The sequence below is a fragment of the Coptis chinensis genome, chromosome 3, assembly GCF_015680905.1.
Source record: "Coptis chinensis isolate HL-2020 chromosome 3, ASM1568090v1, whole genome shotgun sequence".
Lineage (NCBI taxonomy): Eukaryota > Viridiplantae > Streptophyta > Magnoliopsida > Ranunculales > Ranunculaceae > Coptis > Coptis chinensis.
In genome coordinates this window covers 21,348,994-21,369,220 of record NC_141458.1, presented here as the reverse complement: position 1 = coordinate 21,369,220, position 20,227 = coordinate 21,348,994, and the positions used below count along the sequence as shown (strand labels likewise).

The 20,227-nt window shown below is 35.2% G+C and overlaps 3 protein-coding genes across 3 annotated transcripts; 1 reads left to right on the top strand and 2 right to left on the bottom strand.

Moving 5' to 3' along the window:
- Positions 1 to 3,095: 3,095 nt before the first annotated feature.
- On the bottom strand, positions 3,096 to 3,503 carry LOC147508585 (uncharacterized). The gene has a single exon (XM_086597378.1). The coding sequence runs from the start codon at positions 3,501 to 3,503 to the stop codon at positions 3,096 to 3,098; it is 408 nt and encodes a 135-aa protein (XP_086453504.1).
- Positions 3,504 to 6,374: 2,871 nt separating this feature from the next.
- PGR7 (proton gradient regulation 7) lies at positions 6,375 to 10,240 on the top strand. The gene is made up of 5 exons (XM_086601027.1): positions 6,375 to 6,861; positions 7,434 to 7,514; positions 8,580 to 8,684; positions 8,904 to 9,053; positions 9,862 to 10,240. The coding sequence occupies exons 1-5, from the start codon at positions 6,451 to 6,453 to the stop codon at positions 10,087 to 10,089; spliced, it is 975 nt and encodes a 324-aa protein (XP_086457153.1). The 5' UTR covers positions 6,375 to 6,450; the 3' UTR covers positions 10,090 to 10,240.
- A 1,193-nt stretch (positions 10,241 to 11,433) lies between these two features.
- LOC147508583 (uncharacterized) lies at positions 11,434 to 14,386 on the bottom strand. The gene is made up of 5 exons (XM_086601026.1): positions 14,094 to 14,386; positions 13,865 to 13,958; positions 12,492 to 12,614; positions 11,825 to 11,926; positions 11,434 to 11,744 (listed from the first exon to the last, which is right to left on the bottom strand). The coding sequence occupies exons 1-5, from the start codon at positions 14,195 to 14,197 to the stop codon at positions 11,646 to 11,648; spliced, it is 522 nt and encodes a 173-aa protein (XP_086457152.1). The 5' UTR covers positions 14,198 to 14,386; the 3' UTR covers positions 11,434 to 11,645.
- Between the last annotated feature and the right edge of the window lie 5,841 nt (positions 14,387 to 20,227).

Sequence of the window (20,227 nt, the reverse complement as noted above, 5' to 3'; positions counted from 1 at the left end):
GAGGTGCTTGCTTGAGCCCATAGAGATATTTTAGCAGTTTGCAGACATAATTTGGTTTCTCTGTATCAATAAAGCCCTGAGGTTGCACCATGTATACATCTTCCTTTAGAGTACCATGCAAAAATGCATTGGAGACATCTAGTTGCTTAATTTCCCAATCTTTTTTAATAGCAATAGACAAAATCATTCGAATTGTAGAAGGTTTAGCCACTGGACTAAAAGTATCTCCACAATCTATTCCTGATTGCTGATGGAAACCCTTAGCTACAAGCCTAGCTTTGTGTTTATCTATGCTGCCATTTGCTTTTTGCTTCAGCCTAAACACCCACTTGTTGCCAAGAACATTATACTCACCACATGGAGGTACTAGAATCCAAGTTTTATTCTTTAAAAGTGCATTGTATTCATCTGCCATAGCTAACCTCCACTGAGAATCCTTAACTGCTTGTGTATAAGTAGTAGGTGTGGGAGGCAATTTTTGCAAGATAGATGAGAGAGCGAGAGCTGAGGGGAAAGGATGCTTAGTTGAATTGTAGGCTTTGGGCTTATGAATGCCATTCTTGGATCTTGTTTGCATGGCATGATCATTAGTGATGACAGGATTATTTGTAAGGATAGAATTGACATGTTCCTTTGTAATGACAGGATCAGTGAAAGATACTGAGTTTGTTATGTCGAGAGTACTAGAAGAAGTAATAGAAGGATGAGATGGATTTAAGGCATTCAAATTTGAAGAGTCAGTGTGAAAATCAGTAGAAGTGAACTGAGAATGAATAGGATGAGAGTGTTGAAGTGTTGATTTATGAAATGGATGGAAATTATTTGACAAGGAGTTAAAAGAAGAAGATTTGTAGGAAAATTCTGTTTCATTGAAGACAACATGTCTTGAAACAAAGACTCTGCCAGTAATAGGGTCAAGACATCTATATCCCTTATGATTGAGACTATAACCTATAAAAATACAGGGGTTTACTTCTCATGTCAAATTTGTTATGGGAGTAAGGTCTTAACCATGGAAAGCAACTGCAGCCATAGATTCTGAGAAACGTATAGCTTGGATTTGCATTGAACAATTTTTCCCAAGGACAAATGTTATTTAATGAAGAAGAGGGAAGTCTGTTAATGAGAAAGGCTGCTGTTTGAATTATTTCAAGCCAAAAAGATATAGGGAGATTGGACTGAGAAAGAAGAGTTCTAGTGATATCAAGAAGATGCCTATGCTTTCTCTCGACAACACCATTTTGCTGTGGAGTATGAGCACAACTGAATTGATGTTGTATCCCAGAGTTAGCTAACAAAGAAGTAAATTTTGAACTTGTAAATTCTCCGCCACAATCTGTCCTAACACATTTAATCTCACAACTAATTTGTTTTTCAGCATAAAGTTTGAAATTGACAAAATTGTGGTAAAAGTCAGACTTAAGAACAAGAGGTTTTATCCAACAATATCTTGTAAAATCATCTACAATAGTGACAAAATATCTATATCCACTGATAGAACAAACTGGTGAGGGTCCCCATAGATCAATATGTACCAGTTGTAGAGGAGTACTAGTTGTAGAAGTGGATACAGGGAAAGACAATTTATGACTTTTTCCTATTTGACAATCATTACAAAATGAAGAAGAAGAAGTACTATGCTGAACAACCAACTTATTTCTACTTAAAACTTGATGAAGAGTTTGAGAAGATGGGTGCCCCAATCTTTGATGCCAGATGGAGAAGGGAGCTTTATTTGTGAAGAAAGCTGATGGTGTTGTGGAAGAAGTAGAGTTGCAGTTGAATGTGAAAGGATAGAGGCCTTTGTCAGACTTGCCTTGGAAAAGAATCCTCTGGGTGGCATTGTCCTTGACAAAGAAGCCATCAGAGTGAAATGTAAGGGAACATTTATTATCAGTTACAAATTTATGTACAGAAAGAAGGTTATGGGTCATTTGAGGGACATGCAAAATATTATTCATAGTAAAAGAGGAACTTGAATTAGGAGGATAAACAGTAGAATAGCCAGTGTTAAGGATGTGCAAACCTTGACCATTACCCACTAGCACTTTGTCTTTTCCTTTGTATCGAGAGTGAGATCCAATATTAGAGTCTTTGGAGTGATATGGTGAGATCGCCGATTGTTCCGCAAACCAGTTTGGTGTAGCATTATAAGTACACACTTGGGAAGCATAATGAGCAGAAGGCTGCTGATTTGATGATCCAACATATGGTTCAGTGAATGCAAAATTTGCCGTAGGACACTGTGAGCTAGAAGAGCCATCAGAATGTCCAGCAGATGAAAACTGAGGGCCATAAGGTATATTAGAAGGTCCAATAGATGAAAACTGATGGCCATAATTATAGTTATCAAAACCAGAGATAGGCTGAGAGCTTGATGAAGTCCCATTGTTGAAGTTATCCACATTTTGGTTGTAAGAATCACTTGTACTCCAGTTATATATACTGCTCATTATCAAATGTACTTGGATTAAAGTCATTAAAATTCTGATCATAACCCAGATTACTTTCTTCAGCTGCATCACTTATATTAGCTAACATTGCTAATTTTGCTGGAGGAATCTTTCCTGCATACGCATGGCTCATTCTGTGATGGCAATCCAAGGCCACATGTCCTGTCTTTCCACAAACTTGACAAGCAGGTTTGTTGTTCTGGGCATTATTGAAGTGTCCTTGAGCAGTAAAGTTGTTTCCTTGATGAGTAGAGGTGACATGCTGATAAGCTCCTCTGTTTGAATTTCCTTGAAAGTTATTTGGCCTTCCACCTCTGAAATTATTGTAGTTACCTCTGAAATTATTGTTGGCTTGATGTGGAAAGAAATTATTGTTGTTACCCCTGAAATTTCCTCTTTGTGGCTGATATGAACCTCTGTAAGAACCCCTGAAATTTGCATAATGTGGTGCATACTCCCTTGTAGTTGAGAAGGCATGAGAACTATTGTTTTTCAGTCAACATTTCTTCAAGAGACATTTCTTCACTAAGAAGAAGACCATGTAATTCATCTGATGAAACTGGTTGTTGTCTGGTTCTAATTGAGGTCACAAAAGGTTTATAATCATTGGTCAATCCTCTTAGTATATAGAACACCAGGTCTTCATCCTTGATTGTGTCCAGAAGCTGCTAATGAATCTGTAATTTGCTTTATATTTTGCAAATAAGAGGCAACAGACGCATTGCCTTTCTTCATATCTTGGAGTTTTCCTTTCAATTGCATCACAAAGGCAGTTGTGATGGTAGCAAATCTTTTCTCTAACGATTTCCACAGCTCATGAGAGGTAGAGATACCAACCACATATGGTAACATTTCAATAGACATGGTAGCATTAAGCCATATGAGAAGAGTTTGATCTCTTCTTACCCAATCAACATAAGCAAGATTCAATTGATTTGTAGAATTTCCTCTTTCATCACTTAAAAATTGATCAGGACAAATTTCTTTTCCAGTCACAAGATCGAAAAGACTAAAATTTCGCAAGATAGGTAGAAAAACAGATTTCCACATCATATAATTCTCTTTGTCCAGTTTTAATGGAACAAGATTACCGATATTTTGAAATGAAAAATTCTGAAAATTACTTACAAACGAAGAAGATGATGATTCTCCTTGAGAATTCATTTGAAGATTAATTTGAGGATTCACTTGAGAATTTACTTGAGGATTGAATTAAGGATTCACTTGAGAATTCACTTGAGAATTGATTTGAGGATTCTGATTTGCTGAAGGATGAGCGTTCCTTGCCATTGTTATAATCAAAGAAATCAAGCTTAGAACTTTAGAAAATTGATGTCAGGAATCAGGATTGATTAACTTTTGAGAATTTGATTATGGAATTGAATCTGATTGATTGAAGATATAGGATTGAATCGAATTATGAAGAAAATTGGTAGTAATTGATGTTAATGCGAAGAACAGCGGAAGATTATTAAGAAATTAGGGTTTGAGGATCGAACTATTTTTCGCTTTAGAGCATTTAGCTCCGATACCATAAAGAAAACTGAAACTAATGAAAACTGGAAATAAGAAATATGAATTCAATGAATGAAATTAGTCTTGGTTACATGTATGTATTTATACTATAATAGTTACAACTAACTAACATTGCTGATAAGGCATATTGTTAGTTACAGAAGTAAAACAGAATATTAACAAACTACTCTAATCCTAACAAACTAAGATTTGTTCTTTCTTGTATCTTCATCATGTGTGTCATTATCTTCTAGTTTTTTTTTTAATCTTGGCCATTTTATATGTCAATATATAGCCTTTTTCTATCTTCTAGTCTTTTTTTATCTTGGTTCATCAAGGGCAGGCGTGGGCATAATGTCAATATATAGCCACCAAAAAAGTTGAATTATGTTGAGTTAAAAAGGCAGAATAGACCCCCTCAACTCGTTATGGTAAAGGTCCTAGAAGAAATGAAAAATTCCATGCTTCAAGTTGTGAAAGATGTTCCCGACTGTATCAGTACAAGAGTGACGCTTCACAGGTTGGGGATTGATGCAACATTCAAGACGAGACAACAAACACTTTGTCAATGGTTAGAGACGGAGTCAGGTGTTGTGAAAGTGAACTATGATGGCAGTGTTAGTGCACTGGACTTTGGATTTGGTGGTACTACTCAAGATCACGAAGGCAAGGTGCAACAATAAAGGAAGGTCTATCCTACTACAAGAACTAAAGGCTATTGAAGCTGGGCTAGAGGGTTGCATCCTTTATAGTTTGAAGCGAGTACAAGTCGACTCAGACTCTATTCTTGCAGTGCATATTGTGACTGGGCGTTCAGAGCTACCTTGGTACTGTCTTAACACAGTGATATCTATTAGAATGAAGAGTGAGAGACCTTTGAAGTTTGCCGATTCAGCCCACTGCTATAGGGAGACAAACTGTGCAGCTGATTATCTTGCTAAACTTAATGTGTCAGTCCTGTCTTGTATTTTATTCCCCCGTTAGATTCTATTTTTTTTTTTTTTTTTTGATAATCATCATCATTTAGACTCTAATTTAGATACCAATGTAAATGAGGATGCTTGGGAATATTTATGTAAGACTCTGATCATGAATATAGGTTTGGGTCTCCTTAACCCAATAATTTCTTTAAAAAAAAAAAAAAAAAAAAAAAAAGTGGAATAGAAGATTTTCACTAGCATGAGGGATGTCAATGAAAATGTTCGGTTACCTCAGAATGATGACTCTTGGTATCATAGCCACTTTCGACCTCAACAAAATCATCTTGCCCAGACTTCCCTAGAAGCCTCCTTCTCAAGGAGTCACTACCCGCAGGAGGTCTTGAGGAGAACTTGATAGAATCCGAGTACTCTGATTCAACTTCATTGCCATCAACCCAGCAGTTTTCTTCCATAGTTAACTTCGAAACTTCCTGTTAAGTCATCTTTCCAGGGATTTGTAAAAGATAGTCTCAAACTATTTGGGAACAAGAGGGTGAGAACATGAGAACATCAGAATCAGGTTGAAAATGTTGGAACAGTTTGGTCTGTTTCAACAGCGCTTAAAGAGGAGTGAACATGGATTCCCTTTGAAGTCATAGAGAGAACGAGAAGAATACGGGCAATGAGCCATGAAAGTTGTTTAATAAAATTGTAATACATGAAAACAGGAGCACACCTATGCATTTGTTGTCAACTTGTCATTTCTCCAAAAACATGCAAGGTAAATCCATCATTCCATGTAACACTTACACCTCGTAAGTGTTTTACTAATAAAATATTACAAAGAAATTTTGGAGGACCAGAAAACCAAATCCAATACTTTTGCGTAAATTTGCGCGAAATGTGAAACTTGAACAACCTCGTTTTCAACACAGGACTTTGCACATTAGTGGGACTTTATGTGATTCCACTGAGAGCATTCCCAACGTAAGTGAGAAACAAGGGAAATTGAGAGTTTTCACTTATTTGGAGCAAAAAACCCTTGCCCAATGCAAAGGTGACAATGGCGGTGATTTCTGACTAAGTGAAAACTAGAGTAGCAGTTGCTACCGAGATAGTACTTGAGTTGTGAGCTTTGGACGAAATGTTTTATTCGGTCTTGTGTGTTTTTTTTTAAAATTTTTTGGGTTTTTTTTGGACGGAATGAAACCATATGTTTTTTCTATTTTTTTTAGTTTTTTTTAAGTTCAGACACGTAAATGCTCTAATGAGATAGTTTCTGGCCATTTCTCAGTTTATGACAAAGGTGCTTATGTGTGACAGTGCGAGGGTGTTCCAAAGTTAACTTACAAGGGAATGAAAAACGCCAAACATTAAAATTTCGAAAACTAAAAAATGAAAAAGCTAAAAATGGATTTATTTAAATAAAAAATAATAATTTAATTAAAAAAATAATAATATATAAAAATTAGAAAGCAGACCTGGCTATTATCTCATCTCAATCTCAATTTAATCTTAAAATCTTCAAAAGACAAACCAGTGTCCACACCATCTGATCACAAATGTTAACACAAGCCCAATCCCTCACACTTCCTTCCCTTCTTCCAACTTGTTCATCCTTCACCTCAAAATCAACAATCTCTTTCCCACCACCACATCTTAAAAAACCAATCTTTACTCATTCTACCAAACCCCCATCTCTTAAAACCTCATTTCAAGCCTTACGATGTTCACTTTCAACAGTTTCAGAGTTGAAAGAAAAAATGGTGATAAAAAAACCATGCCCAGCTGAAGTGTGTAGAACCATTGTGGAGTTATCTTCTTCTGGTACACTTTCTACTGTTACCCAACAAGGTTGGCCCATTGGTACTGGTGTTCATTTTGCTGTTGATTCTCTGGGTACTCCTATTTTGTGCTTGAATTCTTCTAATAAGCAGTTTTTAAGCCAAGAAAGGTCTAGTCTTCATGTTCAGGTGATTATTTTTTTTTTATTCAGAGTTGTGTAGGAATGTTTTCTTTTCTGGAATTGCTTTAATATGTAGAAATGTTTATGGTAATATGGATGCAATGTGTTTGTTTGTAGCATATAGTAGTAGAGGTGCGACTAGGTTAAGTCGGGTTGTGCTGTGTATCAGCTTATTGGCATTTTGTAAATGCAGTAAGGTCTGATGCAACATTGGAACAAAAGGGATATTGGTAGTTGTTGAGATAGGCATTTGTTCTGATGCACCAGCCTATTTGCTTGAGATTCCATTGTGGTATGTTTAATGAGTAACCTCTTGCATATTAAGGCTTGGTGCCTCCCTATGTTGATCACTTGATCTAACTCTTAGGGAGGGTTGTTGGGGGGTCTGCCTTCATCCGAATCATCCCAATAACGTTTTTGAAAAAATGAAAGAAGAAAGAATGAATAGATATAGGTTTTCAAGGGTGTTATTTTACTATGGTATTTGTCTTTTGTTAGTTCTCTTCTTGAGCCCGTCATGTTTTTAAGTAACTAGAATCTCCTGGTGATTTCTTTCATGGTGTTTCTGTCCTAAAACAGCTAGAGCAGCGTGGATTGCGAACTATACAGTGTATGCTGCAAGGCAGTCTCAACAAACCAGAAGATAAAATGGTTTTGGAGGTAAAGTCTCTTCTTAATATGCTTCCATATCGTTGAAATGATATGCGGATTCTTTACTGTTGTAGCTGTACTTTATAAAATGGACGGACTTCTTTTACATAAGTAATGAATTATCCATCAAAACTATCAGCAAAACAACCTTGGTCGAAAGAGTTACAATTGCCTAATGAATTGGCTATTTTATTTTGAAAGCTTTAGATGCGTCTATTGTACGGCGTAAATGAATATGTTCATTGCATTTATCCATCTATTGTTTAATGAAAAAAATACATCAGCGTTTTTAGTATATCTTTCAGTTAGTTTATAGTATAACACGTTGGTGTTTACACGGATGCTTCTATTATATAATTTTAATATTTGGACCCAAAGTATATATAGTCGTAAATATAAAATGAAGGCGACTTTGGATGTGCCAGATTTTTTTATATGCAGCACCTTTCTTTAGTTAATAACTTCTTAGATGTTTATGGCTGTTTGATTAATTGGAAAATAATGCTGAAAATATAATTTCTGGAGCCAGTGTTTAGAAACAGTATCATCCTGTATTCTGATAATTTTGTAGAGAATATTTCCCAACAATCAAGCATGCCGTTGATGTACTTGGTTCCACTTCCATTCTCAAATTTTTTCCTTAATTGGTCATGAGATGAACATTAAGGCCTATTCTGTTTTGATTTATGTATCTATGCCAGTCAGAAAGATTCTTAAGTGTTTTTTTTTTTCTTTTTTTTGATCATGTTCTTTTCTTATTCTCTTCTGGTAGTTTTAAGTTAAGCTATGAGAGTCAGTAGTGGTTAAATGTCATTTAAACTGGAAATCCTCAACTCTCTTTTGCCCAGTTCTTTTTTGTACATTCTTACACGAACAGTTCTTATCTTGGTGTTCTTTTGATATCAAATTTATCTGGTAGTGCTCTGTTTGTTGACTTGTGTATCAATATGAATTGGCATATTTCTATTAGATAGGGCCGGACGTAGAATGGTATGTCTTTTTTATATCATTCTGAAAAAGGTAAAGTTTTATTCTGTCTCTCTGAATGTTTGAGAAGTTGCCCACTTCTTGCAGAAACTTAAATCAATATGGAAAAAGAAGTTTGAAGAAGAGGTGGATCAAGAGCTTCTATATTTAATGTCTGTGGAACGGGTGCTTCAAATAGAGGACTTAAAGGAGGTATACTTCTAATCTATTGCGCTATGTTTGATGCATACTAAATTGATATCTTATCTCCTTCCCAGAAGTAACATTGAACTGTAAGTCAGCATGTGATTTATTGTCTCCGAAGTCCTAACAGCCTGTCATATGTTCATATAATCTTATTGTCATTTTTGATCCTAGAAAGAGAAAATGTTTACTATAATTGACATAGATCTTGCCATGCTGACATCTCAGGATGGTGTATGGGTGACTTCAGCAGAGTATAAATGTGCAAGCCCTGATCCTCTTCGAGATTTTGCAGAGAAGATTGTGAGTGAGATAAACATGAACCACATGGAAGATTTTGAACGAGTTTGCAACATTTATCTGGATTTAGAATTCAAGGTTTGTACCTATTGCCATGTCATTATTTATGTGGAGAACTGTTCTGTTGGCATATGCTAAGTGCATTATATGCATCATTGCCTGAGGATATAGGGGTACCCGGGTCCCAGTCGTATTTCCATGTATCTGCTTGGCAGGCGATTCCATAGATTTCATTTGGGTAGATTTGATGTTTCATGAACTGTCGATCAAGAGTTCTATACAGTAAATTTTGTTTTATTCTTTGAAAAGTCAGAATATGCTTGAAATTTCTGTAGAAAATGCTTTAGGAGGACTGAAGGGGTAGTTGGTGTTCCTAGGTAGGGATGTACAGTCTCGCCTCTGGGGTGTGCCCACCCACTAAGTATATAGTTGTTAGTTGTTGCCCTCATAAAATAACTTTAGATCACAAGTGTGTTGTGTTCATTACTGAATGTGATACTTCCAAGTTTTGCCTTGTTTAAACTAATATACTGTCAAGTTTTGTCCTCAAGTTGCAAACAAGATTAGTGAATTCTCTTTCTTGCCTTGGAGGCTTGGACTAATATGAAGCTGTGTGGTGGTTAAGGGACAGTATTAATTACTACTTCGAAGTGGGCCCCCTAATAAAACTTAAATAAACCTCATAACACCATTCACCATAGCAGTGTGAAACCCACACATCTTAAAATCCACCTTTTTGTTGTTATTTTATTTTTAGTTGTTGGGCCAACTCCACTTTCTGCATGACCGTAGCCACTATCTTCCAAGTAGTTGATGTCTTGATGGTTATGAGGGGCATTTGGTATCACTCTTTTGATGATTCTTGGACATGGTTTCTCATTTGCAGGTTGCAGATGCAAATTTAATATGGGTTGATCGATTAGGTTTCGATGTTCATATTCGATCCCGAAAAGATGAAATTTTTGAATCCCGTATTCCATTTCCCAGAGAAGTCTCAGATGAGAAGGGTGTGAAATCATCATTCAACTGCATGGCACAACATGCTTGGGAAGTAGAGAGGAATTTAACACCACCAGATTTTGAGAAGAGTAAATTTTTGAAACAAATTAGGTAGAAGCTAAGCTTGCTGTCAAAGCAATTTTGCTTGGAGGCATTTGTATCATGTTGTAGAGGGGTTTGATTAACTTTAGATGCAATGTATGTTGGTTGTGCACCTGGATAGTTTCTATTTCAATTTATTTTTATTCAGATAACTGAAGTTCCTAGTTCAAGTGTTCCATGTTGTATTTATCTTTTTTGAAATGCAGAGTTGTTTTACCTAAAAATGTAAATAGTCTTTGAGCTTAAAGTGTAAACAGGAAAATGTGAAATGGAAGGTGAAAAATGGTTGTTTTGTATCCAGGAAGAAGTCGTATTTCCCCCTAAACTCAGTTGACTTAAAGGGCTAAAATAATGTTACCTAATAGGCTAATGCAGCTACTTGGTGACAGAGTATAGCTTTTACCCCGGGTTTTGATTTTTTTTTTTTTTTTTTTTTTTTTGGTGCAAACCCCGGGTTTTGATTAGAGTACAGGCACTGGCCTAAGCTGTGAAAAATAGATGTGTCATATGTACTAGTTCTTCGTGGTCGTTGACTGTTCAGAGAAACCAAATTCACAAAGTCTTTGTGTTTACATCAAACTCGGTGAAATTACTGCAAACTACATGATCTTCCTATTAAATAATAAAAATATGATTAAGCCAGCGCCATTATCTGTTGTTTGAAATGATTTTCTTTTATCTCACAAATCTTGTTCTATAGTCCATCTAAAGATCACCAACCTGTTGACTCTTATCAAGATTTTACTGCTACAGATGCTAGTGGGAGTCTCGGAATGACACTCAGACCTGTAGGAATTTGAGTTTTAAGTTTTAACTACGCAACATTATTGCTTCACTTTTGTTTTTGTTTTCATTGTTGAGAAAAGTAAATAACAAAGAAAGGGAAGCTATGAAAGGAAAAATTATAATATATTCAGATCACATAGCGGATTGCATCATTGTCGAAGAGCCGAAATTACTCAATCGGTCTCCTGCAAAATATGATCCAAATGGCTGGTTTGGGACTACATGTAGTAATCAGTTTCATCAAATAGAATGGGTAGTAGACAACGATAGCAACTTAAATCCTATTACCCTCAACAATATGAACTTTGTGTTTTGAAATAAAAAACAGCTGGGTTCAATGAGCGTTTGGAATGTGTAACCCGCTCTAAATCTGCCCCTTCATTCGCTTTACAAGTAAGAAAACAAGACAGACCTCATACAGTTTCCTACTGTCTTAGCAGCATTGATCCATACCATAGAAGTCGAAATGAGAAATGTAGGGCTTATTATATAAAACGGTCCATAAAAGACGAGATGGCGCGCGTCTATTTTAGTGCAAGCAACGCATGCCAGACAAATAAAGATTTTACACTGGAAGCAACTTAAACTTGGTAATGTGACGAGAACTATAATGTATTATGTATAATACAACTCAATCAGTTCATTGCCACCAAGGTGGGGACGAATGAAAAAACGATTGAAATAGAAATCAGATCCTATATTTGAGGTACAAAGAAATTTTTGTGGGTATAATACAGTTCTATACACTCAGTACTGATGCATCAGTGCCGCAAGAAATTTGTACTACCAATCAAAGAAACTGGCTATGTTACTCCAATATCCTGACAACTGCAGGGTACTCCAATATCCTTCAAAATGCAGGCTTCTCCAATATCCTTCCAACTGCAAAAAGCAGATGAATCTGAGGTTATTAGTGATATAATTCAATACAACAACTTGATTTTGTAAAGCAAACAACTGACCTGCGCTGGAATACTATCTCCGGTGCGACCTTCAATAACCAAGCCTGCTGTTAGACCGATCATGGCCCATGCTCCATTGATTGCTTCTATCCGACGTTGTCTCTGCCACCGGAATAACTCAAGTAAATTGAATAAAAGAGATAATAGTACTTCTACAAATGCCGTTTTGAGCATCGATTGTAATTAGCTTACAGAACAGAGCCACAAAGTTCTTAATCACATTCCAAAGTTTAGACTCTTCTATATGTGGTCATCCATTCTCCATGGGTTAGAAAGCAAAGATCAATTGGCTGACTCAATAAACTTTGAAGCCATAAGCATGTGGGTGACTCAATAAAGCATTTACAAATTCTTCTGTAAGCAAACTATGATTTCCAGGAATAAGATGAAATGTGACACGATACAACAAGGGATTACAATCGAAATCCCTAAAATTAAAAATGCTTCTTAATGCCAGCCAAGGGAAAGGAATAAAAGGCATGCGCAATGTATGAAACTTGAAAGATATTGCAGCACAAATGCACAATAAATACTTCCAAAGAGTATGCCATTGCCATATCATATGTCAGTACAGTCATAATTGAGAGGAAGAAAGCTTCTGCATCAATAATTCAACTGTTGTTTCCTTATCACTGCAGAGTCTTAGTAAGAAAGGACGTTGACTCACTTTGAGTTTGTCTTCGGCTTGAATTTCTTGCATCTGTTTGGCAGCTAGCCGCTTCGCCTCTAAAGGGTCAACCATAATTGCATCCTTTACATTCCCTCTGTAATTTCCTTTCCCTGGAGATACCTACAAGTGCACAAATAAAAAATAAAGAACAAAAAAATCTGCGGAAGATTGTTATTTAAAAGCTCCAGAAAAAAATTAGTTGCAACCATTTTGGGATGACCTTAAGGATTTTGGCTTAAAAGAGATACATTATTAAGTGGTCCTAATGAAAGTAGTCCTTCTAGTTATATTTTTCATTCTCTCATATGTTTGCGGAAGTAGAAATCTTAATTTATTAATTTTTTTTATTTGAAAAAAGAAAAGAAATTGAGCAAGTAAAGATTGAGACACAAACATATAGTTAAACAAGCCAGCTTGGATTTGACTATAATATCTTATTTAAGCCAAAACATACGGAGAAACAAGATACAAAAAGCTCCACTGATGACCCTTCTACTTCATTTAAATCTAGAAAAACAGAAGAAAATAAATAAAATCAAAATATAAGGTTTTTAATCTCATTCAGGTAATTACTAAGCTGATCCCTACAATTTCTGTTTCAATGCTGCAACCCAGCTTTAACATCAGGTATCCAGATCTAGGTAACAAATGCTGAAAGAACTTGGACAGCTATTCAAGCAGGTCTTTTAGTTTTAACTATTGAAGTACATAATGAATAACTAACTTACTGTGAAAACGTGTAAGAAGATACATGATTGACGAAAGCAGGTAGCACTAAATCATTTCAAGTGTCACTAGCATGGATAAAAAAATAAACGATATATTCCATCCAAATATGATGAGTTTATGTCACCTAGATTTTCCTGATGGAGAGTGATAAACCTCGCTTCTAAAACAATGTTGATTTTTCCGCACGTGAATACTTGTCAACTTGGATCCCAAATACTTAAAGACTCGAGAGACAGGGTACATTAACGAATTCATTTAAATCAGCTTCAGCTTAACTAACGAGATGGACTCCTATCAAGGTCTAAAGAAGAGGTTCTAGGTAGCAAATAGCAAAGACTACAAGCGGATAAATCCACTATAGGCGTGTTACAGCAGAATGCACTCAGAATAAAAAAAGTAGTATCACTGCAACTAGGGGCTAACGCTTAACAATGAGTCAGCAAAAAAAAAAAAAAAAAAAAAAAAAAAGACTACTTAGGCTTCAGAGTTTACAACTATTATCTGCATTCAGAGTTTAATCTATAGTAACTTGTACTTACTAACCTTTTGATACTAACAGAAAGAAAACAAGCAGTAGATATGTAGTTAATAAGTTGGGGGATCACTATTATCTACAAACGAATAATTGAATTGATACATACATTAGAATTGACTAACACGCGGAAAGCAGTGCCATTGCTCCTACTGGTAACGAGGCTTCTCACGGTTGGGTATTGGCCACTTTGCATTCCCCATCTGGTCAAAAAGAAATTACAACAAATTAGTTCCAAAGTATACAAATATTTCTCTTCCCTCACATCAGTCCTTAGCAAAGAAAAAAAATAAAACAAGTGAAGAAAGAGTATGAGTTTTGGGAAATGTTAAAAGTACCTTAGAGTTGTTGGAGAGCGGAAATTAATGGAAGAGTGGAGAGAAGAAGAAGAACAAGTGGATAAATGGGCACCATTGAAGGTGAGAGGTAGAGAGCAGTCCATCTTCAAAAACTGTAATAAGACTTTGCCTCAATTGTCTATTCAACTGTTGGAATTTCAGTTATTTGCACCCAACGTCCAAAGTAGCACTTTACCATGCAGTAATTAACAAACCTAAGTAGGCAATTTGATAAATAACAAAAAGGGATTTTTTTTTTCGAACAAGGCACACGATAATGTCAATTTGTTCTCAATTTAGGAACATAAGCCAACTAGTTGTTGATGAATTGCGGTGTGGTGCTGACAGGGATTTAATTAGGAACAAATTCACACTATCGTTTCTTGTTCGAAAAATTTCCCTAACAAAAAGGGTTTAACTCCTAAGAAAATTACTTTTTTTTTTTCGATAATTAAGAAAATTACTTTACAACATAGGCAAGTGGACAACACAATACTCAATTATCCTCTTCTGTTAAAAGTCGAAAGCACAAAATACAATCTTTGAAGCTAAATGGTATTAAGCACGTACTGCCTAGGCACCAATAGGACATTCCAAATTTAGTTTATAAAGCATAACAATATATAAAGGTATTTGTTATTGACGGACCCCAATTTGTATTGGGCAAACTCCCACAAAAAAAAAACAATTATTACAAGTGTGCCATTATTCTTAAAAAAATCTAAAAAAAAAACAATTATTTCAAGTATGTCATTGGTCACAAAAAATTGGATTCGAAAACCCCAAACTTAAATGACCCGACTAGGTTGTTTGGACTAAGTCCCAAACGATTTGGCCACACCGTTTGAGACTTAGTCCAAATGATGTGCCCACACCGGTCAAGAGCCCAAAAAACAGAACTTTATATTTTTCAAAATCCAAATTCCAAACGACATGACCACACCATTTGGACTGAAGTCCAAACGGTATGGCCACACCGTTTGGACTGAGTCTAAAACGATGTGGCCATGTCGTTTGAGATTTGAAGTTAGAAAAATCCCAAACGACATGGCCACATCGTTTTGGACTCAGTCCAAACGGTGTGGCCATGTCGTTTGGGATTTGGACTTCGAAAAATATAAAATTCTGTTTTTTGGGCTCTTGACCAGTGTGGGCACATCGTTGAACTAAGTCCCAAACAGTGTGGCCAAGTCGTTTGGGACTTAGTCCAAACGACCTAGCCGGGTCGTTTAAGTTTGGGGTTTTTGAATCCAACTTTTTTTGGAGCAATGACATACTTGTAATAATTGTTTTTTTTTTAGATTTTTTGAAACCAATGACACACTTGTAATAATTGTTTTTTTTTTGGGAGTCTGCCCAAAACAAATTGGGGTCCGGCAGTAATAGGACCCATAATAAATTTGGCATGCATTTTAAGAATTTTCTTGAAAAGGTTGAACTGCAGTAGTTGAAATCCAAATGGTTATACTAATTTGTTAAACTTAAAAACACCAATTAGTGATTGAAAGTCATCATTGAGTTTTGTTACTAATGTGTTGCAGGTTTCCTTTTGGCCCTTCTACTAATCTGGAAAACAAAGGAGAAGGTAAGTGTGTTTGTTATATTATTTGAATAAAAAACGGTTTTGGAAAACCTTCTCTTAACATAATAGATTCCATTTTGGAATTGGAAACTACCAAACCTTGTGGCCTCTTTTCTAAACGGGTAACTGTATCAGTTAACCCAATAAAATAGGATCTACTAGAGTTTGAGTAGGACTCTTGTTTTCCAAGTTTTGTACTCTATAAAAACCCCTCTATGAGCAGCCAAAATTTTATCTGAAAAGTTATAGAAAACTTTATTTTCTATACTATTTGTGAGCAATCAAATCAGTTTTGGGCGTTCGTCTTTTCTTCTTCTTTGTTTAAGTGCAGTTAGCATTGAAGATTAATCTATTGTGGCTGTTGTATCCTATAAATTGGCGTGGTCTGTCTGCACAAGAAAGAACAGACACAAAACAACCTTAAAGAGAGCGTACCGATCCGTGCCTCAGCCTTCTTGTATTCATAGTTTGTTCTTGTTGCAGATAATTGTTCCCAACAATTTTAAGGTTGTTCAACAATGAATATATAGAAGAAAGGTTAAGGATTGTTTCCTAATTTTTGTTTATGGGTCAAGCGATTACGAGGTACGTGATTATATTATTATATTTTTTGATCTTAGTATGTTATTGTTCATCTCCTTTACTGCGAACAATTGGTACAAGAAACTGGTGGTGATAATAAGTATTATGATCGATAATGAATATTGTGATCGACGTGGATTATATATGCTGATCATGAATTTTGGAGTGGAAACAATAATCGTCTTGACTTTAGAATTAACACGGCTTGATTCTTGGTTTAAAAGATCTTATTGCTGTTCACTATATGTGGGTATAAAGTAGGTCATGGGATGAAAAAATCGTGTTTGACAATTACTGAGTTATTGCTAAGTAATACTCTAGGTTTTGAATCTAGAAAAAATGAAATAGACTTGTTTACTTGAAAGAAAGTAAAGACCTTTGAAACCAGCTTGTGAACACTTTTTATAAACAATTTATTTATTATAATATGTGTTAAACTGCGTGACTTTAAGCTTTAAGCCTTTAATTAAGTTTCACTCTCATGCGATGATGCTAATAAGGATGTGAGGATGGGTACAATTTCAATAAACTAAAACAAAGTTATGATGTGTATGAATGTAACAATTGATGTTATATATTTAAAGTCACATGCTTAACATATGTTCTATTTTATTGATAGTATGATTATTGTGAAACTCTCTTATTTGTTTTTACGCATGAGCAAAATATGAGTTCGAGATTTGGAGATTATCGAAAAAGAAGAAATAGTTTGAAATTCGGAATAATAGGACAGTTCTGATGAAACGGCTATAACGTTTTGCTTGATGATCGTATTCATAATCCGCTTTTTGCGTTAGAAAGCTAACTCAGAGATGTTTCCAACGGTGTATGGCTCGAAACATAGTTTATCTTGAGCTGGTTTAGTTTTACAGTTCGTTTTTAGCCAATTTTCTCAGGAAAAGCGAAATGTGATAATCTGATTTTTCAATCGGATAGGTATCGTACTCTTTACCAAATACATGTAATTCTTTGTTTTATATTGTGAGATGATTTGAAACTTAGAATTACATGCTAGGGGTTTTAATTTAAGGAAGTTTAAAACCTAAGACTATATGTTCTAGTTATTTATCTTGTCAATATGTTGTGGCACTGGGTGTTGATTAACATGTACGTATTGAATTTTTTTGCATTGACTAGATATAATTGTTTGAGATTAATTTCTCTTTTGTACATATATGATCACCAAGTTTGAATTGGTGTCTTGTTGGTAATGTTGGTAAGGGATATGCATGTAAGGAGATATTAATGTTTGTTGATTCCACATCACATAGTAATGGAGCTACACTTCTATTGATATAGAACCCCACACGTTAGATGAGGTCTAATTGAGGATTGGGCCAAGTGATAGCTAAGGTTGGGGACAATATCAATCTTGGGTGAGAGATCTGTGAGGGTACCATGTATGGTCCCTAGGCTTGGCCCTGGTCATGCCTGACTAGTGAGACAAAGTCGATGGTTCGGTTAGACCAGTTTCGGTCCAAGGTGGAGATTGTTAGGTGTATGGACTGAATTGGATGTTGTTGATCTTAATAATCTTATATATCTACTTACATGATTTCTTGTTTTGTTAATGTTTGGCATGATAGATTATGTTATATTAACACGAAATATGTTAAGAACATGAGCATACTTGGTTTAATTCTTAATTTGAATGATGATGATTTTGTACATGGTGAATCTTGCACTAATGCCAAAATCACAAAGAAGCCTCACAAGTCAGTTGAAAGGAGTACAAATCTACTAGACTTGGTATACACTGATATTTGTGAGCTTGAAGGTGTTCTGACTAGAGGTGATAAAATATATTTTATTACCTTCATTGATGATTGCTCGAAACTTACATATGTTTATTTGCTGAAGAATAAAAGTGGTGTTTTTATGCTTTTAAAGCTTATGTACTTGAGGTTCAAAATCAGCATGATAGAAACATTAAAGTAATTCAAAGTGATTGAGGTACTGAATATGGTTATGTCGATTTTAATCTTTTTCTCGCAATCACATGATATATATTATTCATGAGATGATAGCTCCTTATTCACCTGAAATGAATGGAGTAGTTGAACGTAATAATAGAACACTTAAGAGACTAATTGTTGCTATGTTGCTTAATTATGGAGCACCCTCAATTTTGTGGGTGAAGCTGCTTTGACTGTATGCTATATATGTGTTGAATATGATTGTTAATTATAAGACAAAGGTTACACCTTATGAGCTCTGGAAGAACAAGAAACCTAATTTGAGTTACTACAGAACATGTGGATATTTGGCTTTTGTAAGGAAGTATGATCCTAAAACCTCAAAGCTTGAGAGTAAGACTTTTAAGTGTCTTTTTAGGCAATGCTATGGATAGCAATGTCTACATTTTTGTAGATATGAAGAATAATGTTTTTGTTGATCATCTTATGTTGAGTTTCTTAAAGATAGATTTCCATATTTATCTAGAAATAGTGGGGGTGCTAGTGGGGGTATTATCCTCCAAGGCCCCTAATATTGATGTTTCTGATATTGACATATCTAGATTGCATGATAGAATTATGGACACAGAAGATGAACCTAGAGGATATAAAAGAACTTAGGGTCAGTAAAGTCTTGAGACCCGACTTTGTCACTATACTTTGGAAGAAGATCCTTCCTCCATTGAAGAAGCTCTCACATCTTTTAATTTCGAGATTTGGAGAGAAGTCATTCAAGTGAGATTGATTCTTTTATGGAAAACAAAACTTGGAAACTTGTTAATTTGCCTATTGGTTGTAAAACTATAGGAATCAAATAGGTTTTAAAAAGGAAGTTTAAAACCGATGGTTCAATATACAAGTTTTAAGGGCTGACTTGTAGTCAAAGGCTTTAAACAGAGTGAAAACTTTGATTCTTTGACGCATATTCACATGTTATTAGGATAACATCTGTTAGAGTATTATCATATGTTATTGCTTTTCATAAATCTTATTGTTCAACCATTGGATGTTAAAACTGCCTTTATAAACGAGGATTTCGAAGAGGAGATTTACATGGATCAGCTAGCAGGTTTTGTGAAAAAGAAAGGTATATAGATTACTTCAGTCACTTTATGTTTGAAACAGACACCGAAACAATGATATAAAAAGTTTAATCACTTTGTCATTGCCAATGGTTTCAAGATAAGTGAAAGGGACAAATGCATATATTATAAGTACTCTAATGGGATATATGTGTTATCATATGCTTATATGTTAATGATCTACTGTTTTTTGGGTATAATCCACATGGTGAGAAAGAGACCAATAACCTATTGTCTTCTAATTTGATATGAAGGACTTAGGTGGAGTTGATTACAAGATCATCGATTGGCATATGTTAGATCAGTCATACTTTATTGAGAAAATGTTGAAAAAGTATAACCATTTCAATTGCATGCATGTTTGTTCTCTTTTTGATTATAGTGTTTAATTATTTTGTTAACAATAGTGAACCTGTGAATCAGAAGAAAAATGCAAGTATTATTCGTAGTTTTGAGATATGCTACATATTGTATAAGACCTGACATTACCTATGCAGTAGGTGTTCTTTGTAGGTACACTAACAAGCAATAGATTCGGATTGGAACATCCTTTCAGAAGACTCCGAGGTCACCAGTAGCTATGTGTTTAGCATTGGTGGAGGTGTTGTATCTTGGAAGTTGAAGAAATAGACCATAATAGCACAGTTTGCAATGAAGTATGAGATTATTGCTTTGGCTAGTACGAGTGAAGAAGATAGTTGAATACAATGCCTTCTTACTCATATACTTGTATGAGATAGACAATATTAGTTACAATGATACTTTGTTGATAGCATTACAGCTATTACTGGGAGAGTCCATATTATTTTGATTTTGTGAGATCTGAAGATAATCTTGCAGATTCACAAACCAAAGCTCTGGCAAGAGATACAATGTGGACTGCTCTACTAGCATGGGACTGAAGCCCATTGAAAGATAAACATCTATGATGGT

Excerpts from the sequence above, each read along its gene's own strand:
- LOC147508585 (XM_086597378.1), bottom strand. The coding sequence starts at position 3,503 with ATGTGGAAATCTGTTTTTCTACCTATCTTGCGAAATTTTAGTCTTTTC.
- PGR7 (XM_086601027.1), top strand. The coding sequence starts at position 6,451 with ATGTTAACACAAGCCCAATCCCTCACACTTCCTTCCCTTCTTCCAACT. Across the intron at positions 6,862-7,433 it reads GGTCTAGTCTTCATGTTCAG|CTAGAGCAGCGTGGATTGCG; the intron begins GTGATTATTTTT and ends GTCCTAAAACAG. Across the intron at positions 8,685-8,903 it reads AAATAGAGGACTTAAAGGAG|GATGGTGTATGGGTGACTTC; the intron begins GTATACTTCTAA and ends CTGACATCTCAG.
- LOC147508583 (XM_086601026.1), bottom strand. The coding sequence starts at position 14,197 with ATGGACTGCTCTCTACCTCTCACCTTCAATGGTGCCCATTTATCCACT. Across the intron at positions 12,615-13,864 it reads GCGTGTTAGTCAATTCTAAT|GTATCTCCAGGGAAAGGAAA; the intron begins GTATGTATCAAT and ends GTGCACTTGTAG. Across the intron at positions 11,927-12,491 it reads AAGCCGAAGACAAACTCAAA|AGACAACGTCGGATAGAAGC; the intron begins GTGAGTCAACGT and ends TTCCGGTGGCAG.